The sequence below is a fragment of the Zeus faber genome (genome assembly GCF_960531495.2).
Source record: "Zeus faber genome assembly, chromosome: 13".
NCBI classification, from domain to species: Eukaryota; Metazoa; Chordata; class Actinopteri; order Zeiformes; family Zeidae; genus Zeus; species Zeus faber.
This window is the reverse complement of record NC_137198.1, coordinates 3640017-3661880: the sequence shown is the minus strand read 5'-3', so window position 1 is coordinate 3661880 and position 21864 is coordinate 3640017. Positions and strand designations below refer to the sequence as shown.

At 48.8% G+C, this 21864-nt stretch overlaps 2 protein-coding genes across 2 annotated transcripts in view; both read left to right on the top strand.

Moving 5' to 3' along the window:
• The first annotated feature begins 2201 nt into the window (after positions 1-2201).
• On the top strand, positions 2202-16948 carry LOC307239529 (uncharacterized protein). Its single transcript, XM_080012944.1, has 24 exons — positions 2202-2741; positions 2893-3004; positions 3087-3197; positions 3389-3517; positions 4031-4147; positions 4267-5012; positions 5363-5621; positions 5961-6082; positions 6224-6304; positions 6424-6496; positions 6935-7392; positions 7737-7917; positions 8114-8272; positions 8388-8593; positions 8862-8984; positions 11526-11634; positions 11926-11999; positions 12797-12861; positions 13349-13448; positions 13816-13927; positions 14544-14858; positions 15379-15526; positions 15712-15846; positions 15992-16948. Exons 1-23 carry the CDS (start codon positions 2241-2243, stop codon positions 15794-15796), a joined length of 4386 nt encoding a protein of 1461 aa, XP_079869070.1. The 5' UTR covers positions 2202-2240; the 3' UTR covers positions 15797-15846; positions 15992-16948.
• A 3950-nt stretch (positions 16949-20898) lies between these two features.
• The window catches only part of LOC307239335 (mitogen-activated protein kinase-binding protein 1-like), a 31081-nt gene continuing 30115 nt past the window's right edge, over positions 20899-21864 (top strand). Inside the window, exon 1 of the mRNA XM_080012694.1 lies at positions 20899-21148. Within this exon, the coding sequence (XP_079868820.1) occupies positions 21044-21148 (105 nt within the window). The 5' untranslated portion in view covers positions 20899-21043. The remainder of the gene's footprint in view (positions 21149-21864) is intronic.

The following is a 21864-nucleotide window of genomic DNA, read 5'->3' as shown; positions in this document are numbered from 1 at the left end:
ACTACATTGAAAGAAAGCACAGAGTTGAAGACCAGTATCTTTTGAGCTTGTCTTGTAAGAATCTTTAATCTTTGAGCTTTGCACAAGTTCTTGGCATATGTTTTCTTGGTGAATTTGACTATGTGCACAACATGGTTTGACGTTCATATTGGGAAGTGGGGGAGGGTGTTAATATGGACACTATCAATTACTCATTTATTCCCTATCTTTCATAGAAATGACTTGTCATCATCTTAGCAACCCATCCATTATGTTTATTTACACAGGGAGCATATACCAATGCATTAAATACTCACTGGGAGAGAAGAGATAGGTCTATGACATTCAGCTGTCTGTTTTCCAGTCAAACACAAGTCATTTACTTGATATGACTTAAGTCGTCCTGTCTAGTACCCTTTCATTATGTACGCCAATCCAGCTCCCTGTTATTAGGTACATCCATCTAGTACGAGGTATTGCGCTTCCATCAGATATATCCTTATACAGTAGTATCAGGTAGTACCTTTTACTAGGTACACATATTTAGTACCAAAAATGATACATAGGTGTGCTGTGCTATTCAAATGATGCTGATTTGGTATTATGGGGCTTAATGTGTAGTCAGAATACACCCATCTAGACCAACAGTGGACTGTACAGTACACTGCACACTGGAGACACAAGGCAGGATGGCTCCATGAAGTCATATAGTTTACGATGTAGTGGCTCGGTTTCCAGGTATTGTAGCCAATCAGTTTCAAGGCTCGATGTGGTCTGCGTTCAGATTCCCTCCTGCACACCACCACTGTAAACTGCATTGCTGTGCTTTCTATTTGGAATGTCCTGGGACTTTGTTGACAAGGCGTTTCAGTCACAACAGCTGCTCACTGGATGGTTTTAGTCTCTGTAAACTCTACACTGTGGTGTCCCAGGAGAGAAGCTGTTTCTGGGGAACCGCCACATCACAATAACTATCATTCCGCCATATATTGACATGCAGTCCCATGATTTTCCTTTTTATGGAGCAGGATAGTTGTCTTAATGACCAGGTGTTCCCGATAAAGTACCCATTGGTTGTATCTCAAGGCCTTGAAATCTTTCGCATTTTAAGAGTGAAATAACTGTTCAAGGGTGCATTATAAAATGCCATATTGACTGGCACTAATGCTTTATTGTTTTTCCCCAGTAATGCACGTCCTGCCCAGAAGTTATTTTCTGAACTAATTCGAGAAGCTCATGTCTCGCTCAGAAGATGCAATTTGGAGCAAATGACTGTCAGCACCAGTTCATCAAAGAAAACTGACGCTAAGGAGGAGGTTGTGAATCCCCAGACTGTGGATCCTGCTTCGACAAGCCCCACTGTGTCCATTGGGAAATCATCAGGAACCTCCAAAGCATCACTAACACCATCTCCAGCTTCTGACAGCAGAACTAAACCGGACGCTCAACCCGAGGACACCGTGAGGCCCCACAAACGGCCTGTGCCGGTTCCTCTGCCAGCCCTCGCTCGCTTTCTTAAGCAACATCACTCCAAACACAGGAGTGTAAAGACCAAGCAGGACTCTCCTACAACGTTGCCATTAGAAATCCTAAACCCACCCTCCAATTCAACTAGTCCATCCATTAACCAGCCCAATCCACCAACTGGTACTATAAAGGATCCCAAAGTGAGGAGCCGGTCCTCTAGTCCTATAGATGCAGGTCTTTGTTATGTTAGATTATTATCAAATGAGGCTGAGACTGTTGTTCTGGGTTCTAGTTCTTCAGGCCAAGGTACAGTGTCCCCTCTGGATCCCCAGGGACCAAGAACAGACAGTTCAGTGTTGGAGAGTTCAAACCAGCCATTTTCTACCCCAATGCAAACACAATCCACCACATGTACTTCTGCCACATTCTCGGCTTCTGAACCAGCAGACACCGTTCTGGCTCACGCTGCCCTGCCCCAAACGCAGACATTTACAGGCGCTAACTGTGCGTCACATAGTCAACCTGTACTTGAACCAGCCTTTGAGCTGGACTCATCTTCCATCGTCTTTGAGCCCTTGTCCCCCGCCTCCTCACCAGATCCTTTACCTCCCTTGCCTGCGTCTTTAGACTTAGAGACTTGTCACTCTCCGTTAAAAGCAGCTGTGTCGGAAAGTGAAGACTCTGCCTTAAAATGGCACACAGTGTTGCCTCTCCCTGACCTGTTCTTAACCACGTTTACATCCTTTCCACCCGCTCCTCAGCCTCCTCCTTTACCATCCTCTGTTTCGACCTTAATGGCCGCCCCAGCCTCCAGCCCTTCGCTGTCTCAGCCCCTCGCTACCTCTGAGCCACCTCTGTCTCCTGACCCGAACCCCTCTTTCCACGATGACCAGTCGTTACCTTTCCCAGCTGAGCTTTCTCCCCTGGCGTTCCACTTGACACTGTCTCCGACCTTCTCAGGGTTTGACGGGGACGCCTTGTCACCCACCCCTTCTCTCTCAGAACTCATGCACTTCATTTCTACCGATGATAACCTTGAAATAGAAGCTGGTTTTCCAAAAACCGAGCCCATCCTGGCTTGCCAGCTTCCAAATACAGTTACAGCTGATGTGCCAGAGCCCTACCAGGCTCCGCCGGAGCCCGCCACAAGGCCTGTCAAATTCAAAAAGCGATCCAGGAAGGGAAACACTGGCAGGCCCACCCCAGCTCCTAACCAAGAAGATGTCTCTTACACCAACATGAAGCCCAACCTGGAGGAAGTGGAGGAGCAGTTGTTTGTCTCCTTCACCTCAAAGGTACAATGTTATTTAACTTTGCTTCAGTAAACGATTCAATGTTTTTTAGTTCTTTCACTAATGCCTTGAATTTCATTTGTTATAGCATCAAAGCTTTCATCAATGAATACATTTATCACACATTTATTAACAAATTGACACTGGATTTCAGGAAGCTCTTAAGCTTCATCTTGGAGATCCGTCTGAAGAGCCAGTGATCCCCACACAACCTCGGGAGTCTTCTTCAGCCCTGCCTCAGGAAGCTATGCAGCAAACTGACGAGGGTAAATATCCTCCAGTAGGAAGAAGGAAAACCTGAAGGCTTTTCAGTGTCTTCCCATCATCTAAAATGTACCCTTTCCCCAGTGGAACATACTGAGAGCCTGGAGGAGAGAATTGCTGCCTTCCAGAAGGTTCTCCTGAGAGATCTGAAGCTCATGAAGCACAGACAGGTCATCCATCCTGTGCTGCAGGAGGGTACGATCACACTGATTCCTCAAAAAAGAAACAATCAATCAATCAATTATTACGTCTCAGTTTTTCTCATGTACAAACTAACCTCAATACTCCAGAACCATCTTATAGCTTTATCTTCTCATTGGGCGTCAAAGTTCGGCTATCTTACACTTTTCAACTGACTGATTTTATGTCTCCTTTATGAACTCCAGTTGGATTGAAGCTGAACTTGCTAGATCCCATGCTAGCTATCGACCTGCAGTACCTGGGGGTCTGCCTGCCGATCCCCCTGCCTGGAGCCCCCCTGGAAGCACCGGTCGAGCCTCCAGCACCGACACCAAGTTAGCACCCTCAAATTTCACTGAACCTTAAGACAGTCCATGCTCATGTCCCTAATGTTCTGCGAAAGTCTCTGGAGGCCAATTTGATGCTTTTTGTACTTCAAAAATGAAGGTCCATGTTCACAGATGAAGGAACTAGTAGCAATGTCATCACTACCTGGTCATTATAAGATTGCTGAAACTCACTCAAGGGTTCACAGGGTTCTGTGGATTTAGGGGGAGCACCGCCGTTGCCTTTTAAGTCTTTTTTTTTTTTAGCTAAACCGTAGTGATGGGCATCAGAATCGCTGCCACACAGAGCTACAATACAAGTACAACGGGGCAATCGCAGCCGCCCTCTTTGGTGAGTGCGATTGACCCGGTGAGTGTTCCTTGCATTCTACAGTACACCAGCTCTACCGTATTTCTGATTCTGATTCTGATAAAAACAGATCAGACATCCAATACATCCGCTCCATACAATATCAGCACCATGAGGTTGGATCACAGCAGATGATGTGTTGTGCGTTGCAGGTGTTTCCTTTGTGTCCAGGACCGGGAAGACGGCAGATATCACTCAGATTAAAGGCTGGAGGGACAAGTTTGCTCCTTCAGAATCATCTTCCTCTTCTTTGTCTTCCAAACCTGAAGGTGAACAATGTGTTGATGTAGTGAATGTTGTTCACTCAGTCTTATCTTTTCCATCATGGAGAGTGATCCTCTGGAATGTTATCCTGCTCGATCCATGTGTCTACCCTCTGCTCCTCCAGCCGGTGTCTCCAGTGACGCTCCCTCTAAGAACCTGTCGGCGTTCTGCAGCGACATGTTGGATGAGTATCTGGAGAACGAGGCCAAGCTCCTCGACCAGCGGTCCGATTCCGTCTCCCAGACCGCCCAGCCGGCCGTGGCGTACAAGCTCCCCACGCAGAGCACCAGCTACGTCCGAACCCTCGGCAGTGTCCTCCAGAAGCAGACCCTGAGCACCCCCACATCGGTCTTGATATCCAGCTTCGTACCCCCCTCCAAGAGGCCCAAAGCAGCCCCCCGGGAGCTAAAGAAGTCCAGGGAGAAGAGGCAGAAAAATGAAGGGTCCAAGCAGAACAAGTCCAAACCAGGAGACAGTTCCAGCCTTCCAGTACCTGCACCCGCTCCATCACTCCCTACTGCTACACCCAATCCGAAAACACTGCAGAGCCCACCGTATGGAGACGTCCAGACACCCCCGTCTCAACAGGCAGCGTCCTCTATAACTGACAGGTCCTTGAAGAGGAGGAGGAAACTGAAAGCCAAGGCCGCCTCCGCCCCGCCGTGGGAAGATATGGCCCCGCTGGAGTCGGACTCAGAGCTGGTACCCCCCAGGGAGCCACCCCCCGTGCGAAGGGCCAAACCCATGCTCACCATGGCTCTGCTGAAACAGAGGGACCTGGAGGACGGGGTGGTCTGGGAGGGGAGGCCCAAGACCTGCATCACTGAAGAGAGGGCAGCCATCGCTCTGACCTCCCTGTTCACCTTAGTGGTAAGACTCTTCCGTTCATTCATTCATCAGAGTGAGTTCTACTCAGTCCTTCAGTCAGAACCAATGACAACAGCAGAGTCTGCAGCTACACAAGTTTTTAGAAGAAAAATGTCCATGTTTTGTGGTCAAGTGCTCACCAGCTTATCTTAACGACAGCCCACCCATAGATATAGAAACCTAGAAGCCATGTTCACCGCTGAAACCGGCAGTTGTGGTACGTCACACACACGTGTGTGTGTGTGTGTGTGTGTGTGTGTGTGTGTGTGTGTGTGTGTGACAGCTGGAGGTGTGAAGGAGTGCTTTGGGAAACACTGTCATATTCATTTCTGTAAACCCTATGTCTCCTGCAGGGGTTTGTGCGGGACGACCCCACCGCCCCCATCCAGCTGGTCAAGCGGCGGGCCCCGCCATGCCTCAACGCCTTCTGCCGGCTGGGCTGCGTGTGCAGCAGCCTGGCGCTGCGGCGGCCCACCACGCACTGCGGCCGGCCGGCGTGCATGTTCGGCTGCAGCTGTCTGCGGCAGAAGGTGGTTCTGCTGAAGAACCTGGACAAGGAGGAGGAGCAGCACAAAACCAGGAAGAGGAAGAAGAGGATGAAGATGGCCTACGGTGAGTTCACACTGGAGCTGTGACGTCGGTTCTATATTTTCAGGCGAATGAAAAGTGATCGACACTGACATCGAAGCAAAGTAATAATGAAAAATAATAATTTTTCCAAAAGCAATAAGTTTCTCTCAATTCTAACAGTAAATCATTTTAGTCTCCAGGAAAAAGAAAAGCGATCCCAGTGGACCAATGTCACTCAGTAGTGTGACCCAGTAGTGACTTAGTAGAGACCTTCAGCTTTAACACAGGATCAGAAAAGCAGAGTGAACTGAACTGAACCGGATCTGAGGTTCACTCTGCTGGAGCGAGGAAGACGTTTCATTTGCATGTTGCTGTGTTTAGTTCTGAAGGAGGCGGAGGACGTGGACCACGTCGGCCGGACGGTCCAGACCCTGTGGAGGAAGAAGGAGGATCCGGACCCAGAACCCCTCTACACCCCCAACCCCTGCAGCAGCTCCACCCAGGTCAGAACGGCAGCACACAATGTGAACACTGAGATCCCAGTATTAAACTGGAACACGGACCAGACCGTTGTGCTGCGGCTGTAGGCTGGTAAGCAACAGGTGCATTATGGGATGTGGATCATCTGTGACATCTGTTTCCAGGAGATTCCAGGCGATGTGGCAACAGCGATGTGTTCCAGGGTCCGAGGCTATGGAGGAAGGAAGACGCTGCACCACCCACAGGTAAGAAACGGATCGTTCCAGTGAATGGCGTCTGTAGAGTCTGAGGTTTTCTGGAGCGGCCTCTAGTGGCCGTGAGCGAACTGCAGATTGGAGACCGAACACTTGAGTGTTTGTTCCAGGAGTCGGGAGGGAAGCCGACGAGCAGCCGACAGGAAGCTGCAGAACCAGGGAAGGAAGCCGAAAACCTAACAAGTAAATTTCCTTTTATCGGACGGGTTTTCTTTCCACTTTATACTTACCTTACACTTAGCTGTTCCAGATGAAGGAACTTTTTATTTACCTGAGAGAGAAAGCCATGTACTTAACTGTCTGAAGTTCAGGGTGAAAAGTACTGGTTACATCTATTCCTTATCACCTTCCTTATCTTTATGTCTGACCTGAAGGAAAGGGTTCATAGAATCATGTAGTTCATATCTGGTTTCTACCTCATACTGACCCCTTTGTTCCAAATATGTACAACTTACCTTCAATGCTTTATTGAATGAGAGAGATGATCAGTGTTGAATATAGTTAGAATTAGTCTTTAAAAGGTCCTTAAAAAGGACATCAGGACATTTTACATTCTGACCTAAGAACTGACAGATTGGTAACTTGGCAAGAGTTGAGGTGACTAAAGTATTGTTGTTTCAGACTCCGCCCCCCCAGCCCCGCCCAAGCCGTCCCGGCGGCTGGTCATGGTGGTGGACTGCCGCTGGCCCAGCGCCGAGGCCCGGTCCCAGGTCCTGACGGCGGTGTGCGAGGCCATGGCCCGGGACCAGCTCCGCCTGCCCTTTTGGGTGGAGGGTTTCCTCATCACGCCATCAATGCCGTTCTCCAAGGACGGCTGCACCTACCACAAGGTGCGCGTGACCACACGGGGGGCGGGGCCAGGCCTGACTGAAAGTGATGTCACACTGGGACAGGATGCAGTGGAGGACTGGCAGAGGGAGGTGGAGACGGACGGAGAATCGGAGGAGACTGAGGCGGCCGGAGGAGAAATGGAGAGGAAGAGGAGGATGAAGATGGGCCTGCCCTTCCTATCTGGCCCCTCCCCTGCGGGTGTCCTCTTAGCCAATAAGATGACTGGAGGCAACAAACTGCTGGTGGAGGTGAGAAGTCCATATATGGTCACGGGAAGGAACTGGCGACTGAATTAAAGAATTTGACATTGGCATTAGATCAATGAGACAAGATTCTGTGTACTGGATAGTACACCGTGTACTACCCATTACACCATGTACTACCCAGGTAGAAAACTGTGCTGGGTAGTACACGGTGTGCTGGGTAGTACACGGTGTACTGGGTAGTGCTCTAGCAGAAAGTGATTACCGCGGTACCAGAGAATAAGGTTGTTCTCAGAGAAGAGAAAGTTTTTAAGCAACACTGGTGTTTCAGTGTGGACAGCACCACCTGCTGGTGTTCCAGTGCTGCAGTATGTGTGTTTCTCCACCAGGTGAACGGGAAGCTCTACCCCATGGCCAAGGTGCAGCTGGGCAGGATGGGGGCGCTGCACCCGGCCAACCGCCTGGCTGCCTACCTGACAGGGAGGGTGGGGTCCGCAGGTCGACCGCCATCAGCAGCCCCCACCACCAAGTCTACCGTCACCATGGTTACCCTCCTGCCCCGCCCGCACGGTGATTGGTCTTCACTTCACGGATGATGTCATTACTCTGGATTTCTGGAAACACGTCACAAATTAGGATTAAAATTAGGATCACACGTTCAGAACATATTTCACTCTCAGTTAAACCGTTATTTTGACACAAAGACTTTAGACTCGTACTACTTTAGAAATGTAGTACTACCCTCTTGGTATTCCCTGTATTTCAGATCAACCGGCTCCGCAGCACCGCTTTGGGTCGGTGTCTTCTGCGAACAAGTCCTCAGTGTTGACGGCCGCTGGTCTGATGCTGCAACACCTGGACTCCAAACTGGTGAAAAGGTTTCCACTCAGCAAGGAGGACACCAAGACAGATGGCCAGAAGCAAGGTCAGAGCGCAGGACGCCGTTAGAGAGCGGGACGCGGTTAGAACACAGGAGGCCGTTAGAGAGCGCCACGGGGTCAGAGAGCGGGATGCAAATTCATTTGCTCTTTTTGTCTCAGCCCGCTCCTCAGTGAAGGTTGGCATGGTAACCAAAGCCCCAGAGTTGGCCCCGCCCTCCTCCCGCCCCCTGGAGGCCGCCCCTTCCAACCTGGACCTGAACATCATCTACGTGGACGAGGAGATGGAGCGCCGCCTGCTGGAGCAGAAGAGAGAAGAGGAATACACAAGCCAACACTCTGAGGACGACTCTGTGGACAGCGTGAAGGTAACAGCGCTGCCACTTCCTGTCTCCTTAAAGGCTACTTCCCGTCTCCTTGCAGGCTACTTCCTCTCTTTTTAGAGGCTACCTTTTGTCTTTCCAGAGGCTACATCCTGTCCCACTAGAGGCTACTTCCTGTCCCTCTAGAGGCTACTTCCAGTCTCCCTGGAGGCTACTTCCTGTCTTTCTATTGGCCACTTCTTGTCTTTCCAGAGGCTACTTCCTGTCTCTCTCGAGGCTACTTCCTGTCTCACCGGGTCTTGTGGTCTTCCAGAGGAGCATCTTAAACGCTCTGGAGAGGAAGCGCCGCCACGATACCTCCAGGTCTTTCCACCGACTGAGGGAGAAGCTCGGCCTGACCAATCGGAGGACATCTAAGATCAGCATCTTGCACAAGGTCCGCCCCCGTCTCCATGGTTACAGTTCAAACTGATGTCCAAGGGTGCATTCCACTTGTCCCGTAGTGCCACCTGTAGACGTGGGCTCCAGTGAGTGGGCTCCAGTGAGTGGGCTCCAGTGAGTGGGCTCCAGTGAGTGGGCTCCAGTGAGTGGGCTCCAGTGAGTGGGCTCCAGTGAGTGGTTTCAAAGTAAGTGGGCTCACAGTGAATGGTTTCACAGTGAGTGGGCTCCAGTAAGTGGGCTCACAGTGAGTGGTTTCACAGTGAGTGGTCTCACAGTGAGTGGGCTCCAGTAAGTGGGCTCACAGTGAGCCCACTCACTGTGAAACCACTCACTGTGAGCCCACTCACAGTGAGTGGGCTCACAGTGCGTGGGCTCACAGTGAGTGGGCTCACAGTGAGTGGGCTCACAGTGAGTGGTTTCATAGTGCGTGGGCTCACAGTGCGTGGTTTCACAGTGCGTGGGCTCACAGTGAGTGGGCTCACAGTGAGTGGTTTCACAGTGAGTGGTTTCACAGTGAGTGGTTTCACAGTGAGTGGGCTCACAGTGAGTGGGCTCACAGTGAGTGGGCTCACAGTGAGTGGTTTCACAGTGAGTGGGCTCACAGTGAGTGGGCTCACAGTGAGTGGTCTCACAGTGAGTGGTCTCACAGTGAGTGGTCTCACAGTGAGTGGTCTCACAGTGAGTGGGCTCACAGTGAGTGGGCTCACAGTGAGTGGTTTCACAGTGAGTGGTTTCACAGTGAGTGGGCTCACAGTGAGTGGGCTCACAGTGAGTGGTTTTACAGTGAGTGGTCTCACAGTGAGTGGTCTCACAGTGAGTGGTCTCACAGTGAGTGGTCTCACAGTGAGTGGTCTCACAGTGAGTGGTCTCACAGTGAGTGGTTTCATAGTACGTGGTTTCACAGTGCGTGGTTTCACAGTGAGTGGTCTCACAGTGAGTGGTCTCACAGTGAGTGGTCTCACAGTGAGTGGTTTCACAGTGAGTGGTCTCACAGTGAGTGGTTTCACAGTGAGTGGTTTCACAGTGAGTGGGCTCACGGTGCGTGGTTTCGCGGTGCGTGGTTTCGCGGTGCGTGGTTTCGCGGTGCGTGGTTTCGCGGTGCGTGGTTTCGCAGTGCGTGGTTTCGCAGTGCGTGGGCTCACAGTGAGTGGGCTCACAGTGAGTGGTTTCACAGTGAGTGGTTTCACAGTGAGTGGTTTCACAGTGAGTGGTTTCACAGTGAGTGGTTTCACAGTGAGTGGTCTCACAGTGAGTGGGCTCACAGTGAGTGGTTTGACAGTGAGTGGTTTGACAGTGAGTGGGCTCACAGTGAGTGGGCTCACAGTGCGTGGTTTCACAGTGAGTGGGCTCACAGTGAGTGGGCTCACAGTGAGTGGGCTACAGTGAGTGGTCTCACAGTGAGTGGGCTCACAGTGCGTGGTTTCACGGTGCGTGGTTTCACAGTGAGTGGGCTCCAGTGAGTGGGCTCCAGTGAGTGCGCTCTGTTGTTGTTAATTATTAACCTGTTACGGTTAAATTAGTTACCCCACATGAAAAACCTACTATATGTTATACTAAAACTGATGCGATAACAACCAAATTAAATGTATAAAAAAATCCCTTTAAAAATTACCTTTGAAATATAGTACACCTTCTAACCACTAGATAGCGCTAAAGTGTAATACACCCCATGTCCAGTAGAGGACACCAAAACCTTCCACAAAAAGATAAAAATATAATTTCCCGAGGTCATTCTAGGGACAAGCCGTGACTGCAGAGTCAGCAGAACCAGTCTTTTGGGTTTTTTTTGGAAACCAGCTGGTTTGAAAAATTACAGATACGTCTTCTCTCAAGAGAAAGGAGGGTGTTCAACTATGAAGACTGTGATTGGCTGGCTGAGAAGCGACATCAGAGGACAAGCAAACAAAGGATATCGACAGCGATTGGCTCAGAATGGGGTTTTGATTATTTTCTGACGCCAAAAGAGGAGAGATATGTAAATGAGCAAACGCCTCGACACGACATGAAGGCCATGGATGCACCCAGAGACAAGCAGTCGTTCTGCGAAGACTACTCCAACTTTGTTGTTGTGTATCGTTTTTTTTCCGATACGCAATAAAACTTTTACGCATCACTTTTTTTCTGTTCCAGTGATTTCTTTTTTTTTTTTTCTTTCCCAAGATTTGAAGGTCGGAATAAAATGAGAGCGTCCAGCCGAGACCCGTTTTCCTCGGCCTATATATTTTTAACGACAACAGTTCACAGTGAGTGGGCTCACAGTCATGTCAAGTCAGGTTCAACCCTGTAGGGGGTGACAAAGTCCACTTTGAGCAATGGGAGCCAAAGATCACTTCAGACATTTTACCCATGATGCAAAGCGGGTCTTACAATTTAAGTTCGTGGAGAACCAAACCAAATGCAGGTGCATAGCGCCACCTACTGTATTATTTCTGTACGACAACTATTATTTGATGGTGTCGCACAGTGTGCTGGATTGGACAGAATAAGTGGAATGGTGTGGCCCCGGCCCCTCTGATTGCCCCACCCCTGTCTGCAGGCGCTGCAGGAAGTGGATAATCTGAGGAAAACTGAGAAGAGACTGCAGAAGAAGAAAGACATTCTGAGGAGAGAGGGAGAGAAACACACATTGCTTCTAGACACTGCAGGTACACATACATACACACACACACACACACACACACTGTAGGTACACACACACATGCACTGAATGTACACACACACACACACACTGCATGTACACCCACACTGCTGGTACACATACACACACACACACACACACTGTAGGTACACACACACACACTGTAGGTACACACACACTGCAGGTACACCCACACTGCAGGTACACACACACACTACAGGTACACAGACACAAACTGCAGGTACACACACACACACACACACTGCAGGTTCACACAGTGTATTTTGTGTGTGTGCAGGGCGGAGTGACGCTGTGACCCAGAAAGGGGAGCAACGTTCCCAGACAGGAAGTGACATTGTCGTTCTCACCAGTGTAAGTACACAACCCGTCTGTCTGCCTGTCTGTCTGTTGTAGCTCTCATCAATGTGTGTGAGTGAGTGAAAGACTAAAATCTGTCCCCGTACAATCCCAGTCGACCATGTGGCCATTCATTCAAACAAACATTCAAACATGTTGGATGTATTCATCGGGCGAGTCTTCCCAAAAATCCTTTGGTGTGTGCGTGTCAAAGCCTCAAATCCCTACGGGAACTTTGAACAGACAGTGACGGTGAAACAGGAAGTGGGCGGGCGTGGTCTGAAATGGAGGAGCTGATGAGTCTGATGAGTGTATAATGTCAGCGCTGCACAAACAACCGCAGTAGCGAGTTGCACGGCAGCCATGTTTGTTTTATATCTTGCGATATTTTGACACGCGAGAATTTAGCCTCGCAAGATACTTTTTCCATACAGTACGTTCTGGTGAGTACTGGAGCAGCACAGAACTGCATCCGTCTACTCAGTCTTTACATTTGTGCTGCTCAGAGACGTTGTTATGACACCAGGGGGAGTTTTGTGTGTGTATTACTTTGTGTGTGTGTGTGTAGTACTTTGTGTGTGTATTACTTTGTGTGTGTGTGTAGTACTTCATTCAGGACACCGGGGTGAAGCTTTGTGTGTCTAGTACTTCATTCTGGACACCAGGGGGAGCTTTGTGTGTGTGTGTGTGTGTGTGTGTGTGTGTGTAGTACTTTGTGTGTGTGTAGTACTTCATTCTGGACACCAGGGGGAGCTTTGTGCGTGTAGTACTTTGTGTGTGTTGTACTTTGCTGACGCTGTTTTCCGTCTCAGGATGAAGATGACAACGTCAGTGAGAGTGTGGACATTGAGACGGTGGAGCAGAGGCCGGACAGGAAGTAAGACGCAAGCACTTCCTGTCATTGACACTGTAAAACACTAGAATGTAGCCGCTTCTCAATACCAAGTACGCAAAGTCCGGACTTGTGGACTTGATAGTTCAGACTTGGCAAGTTTGACTGGGGAGTACAGACTCCCTGGGACGGGAGGACACAGGACGCTCATTCTGCGAAATGCATTGTGGGATACTTGTCTGTCACACACAAGTCACCACCGATGCAGCCTCCATAAAATGGGCGGAGCAAGTCCACATCCAGGCATTTGGAGTGGACTTGGCTTGATGCGTACTTTGAATCGGAACAGTACTTGGTCTGTGACTGATGATGTTTCACAAGAACACAAGTACAGACAAGAACACAAGTACAGACAAGAACACAAGTACAGACAAGAACACAAGTACAGACCAGAACACACATTGAGAAAGGGCCTAAATACTGAAAGGATGTTCACTTCCTGTGTCTGCTTCTTCAATTCCTGTTCCTGCAGAGAGGTCACACCTCCTGGTCGCCGTGGTTACGCTGGTTTCAAGAGGCTCCGGTCCGTGTTGAAACTGAAAACTGGATCGAGGTGTGAAGTCCTGGACCAGGTGGGACCAGTAATACCAGTACTTCTAGTAGTACCAGTACTTCTAGTAATAGCAATAGTACCAGCCAGTAGTAACAGTACTTCTAGTAGTACCAGTACTTATGGTAGTACCTTCCAGTACCAGTATTTCTAGTAGTATCGGTATTTCTAGTAGTACCGGTACTTCTAGTAGTACCAGAACTTCTAGTAGCACCGGTATTGCGGTACTGGTTCTAGTAGTACCAATTGTACCAGCCAGTAGTGCCAGTACTTCTAGTAGTACCAGTACCTCTAGTAGTACCAGTACTTCTAGTAGTTATTGTTGTGTGTACTATGCGTGTACTGTATGTACTAGTGTGTACTATGTGTGTACTCTGTACTGTGCACAGGCGTGCCGGCTGGTGTCACAGCTCACTGAGGAAGAGCAGCGTCTGCTGAGGGTGAAGGAAGATCTGATGAAGCAGAGATCGTCCTTCATCCACAGAATCTCCACCTCCTCAGGTCAGAACAGGAAGGGATCCATCCATCCATCCATCATCCATCCATCATCCATCCATCATCCATCATCCATCCATCATCCATCATCCATCATCCATCCATCATCCATCCATCATCCATCCATCCATCAATCCCTACATCCATCTATCCCTCCATCCATCACCCATCCATCCATCCATCATCATCTATCCCTCCATCATCCCTCCATCTATTTGTCATCCCTTCACCACCCATCATCCCTCCATCCACCATTCGTCCAGCCATCATCCCTCCATCCAGCTTCCTCCATCTTTTCCTGGGAGATCCCAGGTAACAGATTTGACTTGACGTCGAGACCAGTAACAGCACTCTCAGTGTGGGTGGGTGTGGCACCGGGGCGACACCCCCTGCAGCCCCCACCTCAGCCCCCACCTTAAATGAGTCCTACTTGCTCAGTGCTGCCCCCGTGGCCAGGACCAGTACTGAATGTATTTATGTTGAACGACTTAATTACTTTGAAAGACTGGTCGCGGTCACAGAGCAGCAGTTGAGCGGTGGTTGACTCGTGATCCGACCAATGAGGATTGAACAGCAAGGAAAACAAACTTCATTGATCAGTGTTCAATTGACCCCCACCCAGGAAAGGCGGAGGCTCAGATCCTGAAGAAGCTGCAGAACATCTGCACCACACACCGGAGGCTCCAGGAGGCTCAGAGGCGTCCGGCAGCCAAGCGGCCACGAGGGGGCGCCAGAGTCGGCGCCGCCAAGCTGAGCGCTCTACCTCTAACACCACCCTGCCCCGCCCAAACCCAGAATGGCAAACCAGACACCCAAACGTGGGGCAGCGGTGTTCCAGCGCCTGGCGGGGTTCCTCCCAATCCATCCCATAATGCACTAGGGACGAGGGACGGGACGAGGACGGTGCCCAACATCCTGTCCCGCAGGAAGCCGAGCGGTACGTGTCCGGAGCGGAGCCGCCGGGTCCTGAACCTCATGTTTTGCTCCACATTCATTCTACTGTAAACGTAAACATTGGGTTGCCGTAGCAACGGAAACTGTCGCAAGGTTTTGTGCGAAGTTGAACTTTGAGGCTGAATCTGTGGCTTCGCTGCGTTGACCCTGAAACATCCATTTATACAATTCCACTGAAACTGAAGTGACTTCCTGCTGGAACAGAGCGACACTTACAGTGAAATCTTTATTCCTATTATTTAAACATATTTACTGTAACAGTCATTACTGGACGTTCTCTAAATGAAATAACAGTGAATTTAAACTTTTCATCATTTTGCTGGGGCCCCTTCGGCACCTCTGAAAGGACCCCTGGGGGTCCCCGGACCCCACATTGATAACCCCTGCATTGGAACAGGCCGTGTGATCTAGCTCTGACCTGCAGGAAGTGAAGTCGTTGGCATGCTGGGTTGTGATGGAGGAGCGGCGGCCTTGTTGTTTACTCCACCTTGTCTGATCAGCAGCACCTCCCGCGGCCCCCGAGACCCCCCAGCTGCCGCTCTACCCCCGGAACATCCTCCCCCTCCCACCCGCTCTACCGGGGAAGAGGCTCCTCACCTTGAGCCCCCGGACCCCCCCCCCCCACTGTGCCAAAAACCTCCTCCACCCCAGGTAGCTCTATTACCCACCTCTACACCCGGGTAGCTCTATAAACCAGCTCTACACCCGGGTGGCTCTATAAAGCACTGGTACAGATTGCTGCTCTGGATCAGCTGATGTTCTTAGTATTCTTTATTCCCAGAGCCTGTGTTCACTAATCACTAATAATTCTACTTCCTGTTTCCCGTGGTCTCCAGGGGTGGCATCTGTGCTTCTCAATGTCTCAGACCCATCCAATCAGAGCGCTCCGCCTGGGTCCCGGCTCCGCCCAGAACCTGGTAGTATGTACCGTGCTGCTACCACGCTAACCGGGCCCACCGCACACCACCCAGGTTACTAACATAGATAATAACTAGTATACTCTTGTAGCTAGTAACTAGTAACTAGTAGCTGGTTAAGAGGCTGGAAATGGTTTAAACATTTTCTAGTTTTTATTTTTATTCTGTCAGTTTAACACCCCCCCCCCCACCCCCCCAGCCTCTTGTTTTCCCACAGTGCTCTACCTGGTTCCGCCCCGCCCCCCCCAGGAAGCCGCTCCACCCCCCCTGGCATCGCAGACCCCACCCACCCCCCAGCAGCCTCCCCCTGGCACCCCCCCCTCCTCCACCCAAACAGCGGGGCAGCTGGAGGACCAGCTGGACACCTCCCACTTCCCGGACCCCCCCGAGGACCTGAGTGGGAGCAGGGTGGGATGTGATGAACCACACTACCCACAATGCACCTCGAGGGGAGGGGCCCTGCCCCCCCTGCTGCAGATGAAGGTGGGCGGGGCCAAGCCGGCGGAGCAGACCGACGAGCGCCTGGACGTCTGTCTGGAGGGCGTGGCCTGGAGGCCCATGCCGAGGCTGGTTCCACTGGGGGTGAAAGGAGCCCCGCCCACCTAGACCCAAAGGACCAATCACGTTGTGATTCTGACCGGTCTGGACCGGACGCCTCGTCTTCCAAGATTCAAGATGGCTGACAGAGTTTTGTGGGCGGAGCCAATACTCTGATCCAGCACTGTCAGCCATCTTGAATCCTGTTGCCGTGTCAGAGCGACAGACGCAGGTGTGTGTGTGTGTGTGTGTGTGTGTGTGTGTGTGTGTGTGTGTGTGTGTGTGTGTGTGTGTGTGTGTGTGTGTGTGTGTGTGTGTGTGTGTGTGTGTGTGTGTGTGTGTGTGTTCGTTCTGATCCGCTTTCGATGAACAAGCTGCTCTAGACTGTGACTCCAGTTGAACTGGTCCGATCACTTTCTCCCCCGGATCAGTAGAAACGATCAGTAATCAATATGTTGATCACAACCGTTCACAGTGTTCCGTTGGTGTTGGTGCCGGTAGAACCAGGCACCAACACCTTGTGCTGGTTTGGTTCCGTTGTTGTTGAACATGAATCTTCTGTTTAGTTTCACTTTTAGAAGTGTATTTTCTGTATTTTCTGTATTTTTGTACATTTTCACAGCAGCTCTGTTGTAAATAACTTTACTAAAGAAGAGTTGAATCAAATAACCTCAAATAAAAACCTTTTTATGAAACCATCTAAAGCAATAACCAATATTATTACTGGAATATACAGTATGTTGGTCATTTACATTTATTCATTGATCGGACGCTTGTGTTCAAAGCGACTTCCAAGCAACGGGAGCAGGCATCCAGCGCTGGAACAACACGGAATTTAAATGCACAGATCCAGTGCAGATCCAGTGCCTGCCCTGTAGGAGCATCAAGGATTTGAACTTGATGCAGCAGCTACAGGGAGCCAGTGGAGAGTAATGAAGAGACGCATGACATGTGCATGCTTTGGCTGCTTGAAAACCAGGTTGCACTGCTGCTTTCTGAATCATCTGCAGAGGTTTAACACAGCACAGCTCTGGTAGAGCAGCCAGTAGAGTGTTTCAGTCGTCTAGTCCTGAGATTACAAGCACCCGGGCAACGAGCGGTGCGGAGAGCTCCGACAACTACCACCGAGGAAATTTGACCAGAGGAGGTTAGCTGGTCGTCAAACACTACCCCAAGATTTCTATCAGACTCGGACGGCATTAATGATGAGCCGAGCTGAACATTTATGTGGTGTTGAATGGTTGGACTTACCGGGATGAGGAGTTCTGTCTCTGAGAGATTGAGTTGGATGTGGCGTTCCTTCAGCCAGACAGAGACGTCTGTGAGGCGTGCCAGGGTTCTTGCAGAGACAGTAGTATCCCCTGGAGGAAAGGAGAGGTAGAGCTGGGTGTCATCGGTATAGCGGTGGTCGGAGAAACCACGCCTCTGGATGAGACATCCCAGTGAGGAGGTGTACAGTGAGAAGAGAAGAGGACCGAGCACGGATCCCTGTGGGACACAGGTCTTTTACCTGGTGAGACTTGGACGCCTCTCCCTTCCAGGATCTACCCAAGAGGTAAGACTCAAACCATCTGTGCACAGTCCCTGTAATACCAAGATAAGAAACACTGGACAAGAGAAAATGATGCTTTACAATGTCAAAAGCTGCAGTTAAATAAAGCAGAATCAGAACAGAGTGTCCACGACTGTCAGCAGGGCAGTCTCTGGAGTGATCGCATTTGAAAGCAGACTGGTTTGGATCCAACAGGTTATTCTGTGTGACAGTTTGTTTGAATGCAGCACGTTCAGGTGTTAGGAGGTGGAGGGTTTTGAAAGTGGAGAACAGTTTGTGTGAATCTGTGGCGTTGATACTGATAGTAAATGGTTTCAGCTTTAGTGATACAAGTAATATTAGTAATACAATTATTACTAATATTACTAGTATTAATGTTTGTGTGTCTGTCTGTCTGTCGTCTGTGTGTGTGTGTGTGTGGATGTTTAAATCTGCTTCTTCTCAGGGTTATATCATAATAGAAATAAAGTACAAAACACTTGGTGTCACCTGAGCACAACGTGTGTGTGAAGGTTGGATGTCTGGTTCCTCTGGGTTGATGGTTTGACATGTGAATCACATTAATCACATTAAAATGATTGTTCCAGGTCTGTATTTACAGGGAAATGAATCATTTTGATGCAGAATGTTAAAATAAAAACACAGGCTGTAGTGACTCAGCGCAGCCGACAGGCGGCACTGCCTCAGCCTCCGGGTTGCCAGTTCTCCGGCTTTTCCAGCAACAATAGACAACCTGAAGAGCGTCTCTGGGTCACGTGGTGTTATCAAACCAGAGTGACGTCACCGAGCGTTTTAACGACGCGACACGGCTCATTAAAACGCAACTTATTAATTGGGTGGGATATGAAATACAACGATGTTTAACGTCAAGCGTTAAGAGCTACGAGTGTTAGGCGGTGACGTCATTTGAGTTTCTGAAAGGGGGTTTTATGCTGCGTTTGACTGAAAACTTGGACCTCCGGGTTGGAGACGAGCAGGAAGGAGGAGCCGTGGGAGCTGCAGTTTGGAAAAGGGTGAAACTTGAGTGTTTGACGGAGCAGCACAGTCACCGCCGCGGTGCTGGTTGACGGAGCTGACGGAGCTGACGGAGCAGAGGGAGGCGGCGCTCGGCTTCACTGATCTCACAGTTTCACCGGAACGCGTGACATGCGCTTTAACCGTGACGTTATAACAGTGCGACGCCACTCAGGCTTCAGTATTGAGTCCCTAGTTTGTCAGTATATAAAAAAAATATATATATTATTATTATTATTATTATTATTATTATTATTATTATTATTATTTATTCCCACTCATAATAAGAATATAATTATTTATAATAATTATAATTATAATATATATTATATTTAATATAATATATTATATATATAATATATTATATTATATATCATTATTATTACTATTGTTACCATAATAATAATAATAATGATAATAACAATAATTATAATAATACGAATACTACTACTACTACTAATAATAATATAAACAGTATAATAATACAGTATGAACCCAAAGTTTAACAGTGGATTATAGCATTTAACTTGCCACTAATATCCTGTAATATTAAGGTGCATATTGTTCATTTTTAAACTTTTTTGCATTTTGCCAAATTTTATAATTTTCATTCTCAGTACTTTGGGTAATGTAGGCTGCTGTAACACCGTCATGAATAAGGTATACATATAACAAGTATACAACAAGTATAATATAATATAATAAATATAATATAATATAGATAATATGATATGATATAATATATATAGTATAGTATAATATAATATAATATAATATAAAAAATATAACATAATTGAATATAATTTAACATAATATAATATAATATAATATAACATAACATAACATAATATAATATATATAATATAATATAAAAAATATAACATAATTTAATATAATTTAATATAATATAATATAATATAATACAATATAATATAATATAAAAAATATAACATAATTTAATATAATATAACATAATATCATATCATATCATATCATATATCATGCATTCCTGTTTTTTTTCTTTGTTTTTCTTCCTGGTTTCTGCTGGAAGTGCTCCCTGGACCTGGCAACCCGAGCAGCTGAGCAGCGTGCGGAGCGGACTGACCTGTTCCTGGTTCTACTGGACCCGGAGCGTCCCTCGGTACTGAACCACCCCCGGTCCGGGACACGGAGCGTCCCGCAGACCGGCTCGGAGCCGCCGGTGGATGCGGTAGGAGGGAGGCTGCCTGCGGGACAGAGCTGCCGGGTTGAGGATCCACGGACCCTGTAGGATCCATTTTAAAGAACAACATGAAAAGAGAGAAAAGCTGCTGAAGTGGAACAAAATGTCAAGGAGGACTGGTCAGTAGACTGGGTTAGTGGTCAGTAGACCGGTCAGTAAACTGGGTTAGTGGTCAGTAGACTGGGTTAGTGGTCAGTAGACCGGTCAGTAGACCGGTCAGTAGACTGGGTTAGTGGTCAGTAGACCGGTCAGTAGACCGGTCAGTAAACTGGGTTAGTGGTCAGTAGACTGGGTTAGTGGTCAGTAGACCGGTCAGTAGACTGGGTTAGTGGTCAGTAGACTGGGTTAGTGGTCAGTAGACCGGTCAGTAGACCGCTCAGTAGACTGGGTTAGTGGTCAGTAGACTGGGTTAGTGGTCAGTAGACCGGTCAGTAGACTGGGTTAGTGGTCATTAGACTCGGTTAGTGGTCAGTAGACTGGGTTAGTGGTCAGTAGACTGGGTTAGTGGTCAGTAGACTCGGTTAGTGGTCAGTAGACTGGTCAGTGGAACGGGTTAGTGGTCAGTAGACTGGTCAGTGGACTGGGTTAGTGGTCAGTAGACTGGGTAAGTGGTCAGTGGAATGGGTCAGTGGTCAGTAGGCTGGTTTAATGGTCAGTGGTCTGGGTTAGTGGTCAGTAGACTGGGTTAATGGTCAGTGGCCTGGGTTAGTGGTCAGGGTTAGGGGTCAGTGGTCAGGGTTAGTGGTCAGTGGTCTGGGTTAGTGGTCAGTGGTCTGGGTTAGTGGTCAGTAGACTGGGTTAATGGTCAGTGGCCTGGGTTAGTGGTCAGTGGTCAGGGTTAGGGGTCAGTGGTCAGGGTTAGGGGTCAGCAGTCTGGGTTAGTGGTCAGTAGTCTAGGTTAGTGGTCAGTGGTCATACTGGTCAGTATGGCTACAGACGGGGGGACCATGAAGCGGATCCGGAGCCTGCTGCGCTCCCCGTCCATCAACCTGAAGAAGAACAAGAACAACAAAGAAAACCTGTCTACCAAGGTGAGGCCCCGCCTGTCTGTCTGTCTGTCTGTCTGTCTGTCTGTGTGTCTATCTGTGTCTCTGTATGTCTGTCTGTGTGTGTGTGTGTTTGTCTGTCTGTCTGTCTGTCTATGTGTACATCACAAAGGTAACAGCAGTTTTACTTTGCATATTGTGTATCAACTAAATAGTATGTGTGTTGTTCCTAGACAGAGAGACAGGCAGTGAGACAGACACATTTGCAAACAGACAGTGACAAACAGACAGACAGATGGACAGACAGACAGCCGACTGTAACTTTCCCAGTCAGCAAGATCGGAATTCTACCGACAGCTCTCCAAACAAGAATCAATTCATTGATCCAATGCTGTCTGTCTGTCTGTCTGTCTGTCTGTCATGTCTCACATGTTTCATAAGCCCCTGCAGTGTGTTTTGTTTTCCAGGATTTGACTTGACAAGGAGACACACACACACACACACACACACACACACACACACACACACACACACACACACGCACACACACACACATACATACACACACAGAGACAGACGGACAGACGGACAGACAGACAGACCGACAGACAGCGGTTTATATAACATTCTACTGTTTAGGTCTGGTGCTGGTTAGTGAGCTCTGTCATATGGAGACCAGAGACCTGTCAGAGAGCGTGGTCCAGTCCAGCTTAGTCCAGTCCAGCTTAGTCAAGTCCAGTTGAATTTAGTCCAGTTGAGTC

Excerpts from the sequence above, each read along its gene's own strand:
- LOC307239529 (XM_080012944.1), top strand. The coding sequence starts at position 2,241 with ATGGCCGCCCCAGCCTCCAGCCCTTCGCTGTCTCAGCCCCTCGCTACC. Across the intron at positions 3,005-3,086 it reads TATGCAGCAAACTGACGAGG|TGGAACATACTGAGAGCCTG; the intron begins GTAAATATCCTC and ends CCCTTTCCCCAG. Across the intron at positions 4,148-4,266 it reads TTTGTCTTCCAAACCTGAAG|CCGGTGTCTCCAGTGACGCT; the intron begins GTGAACAATGTG and ends CTGCTCCTCCAG.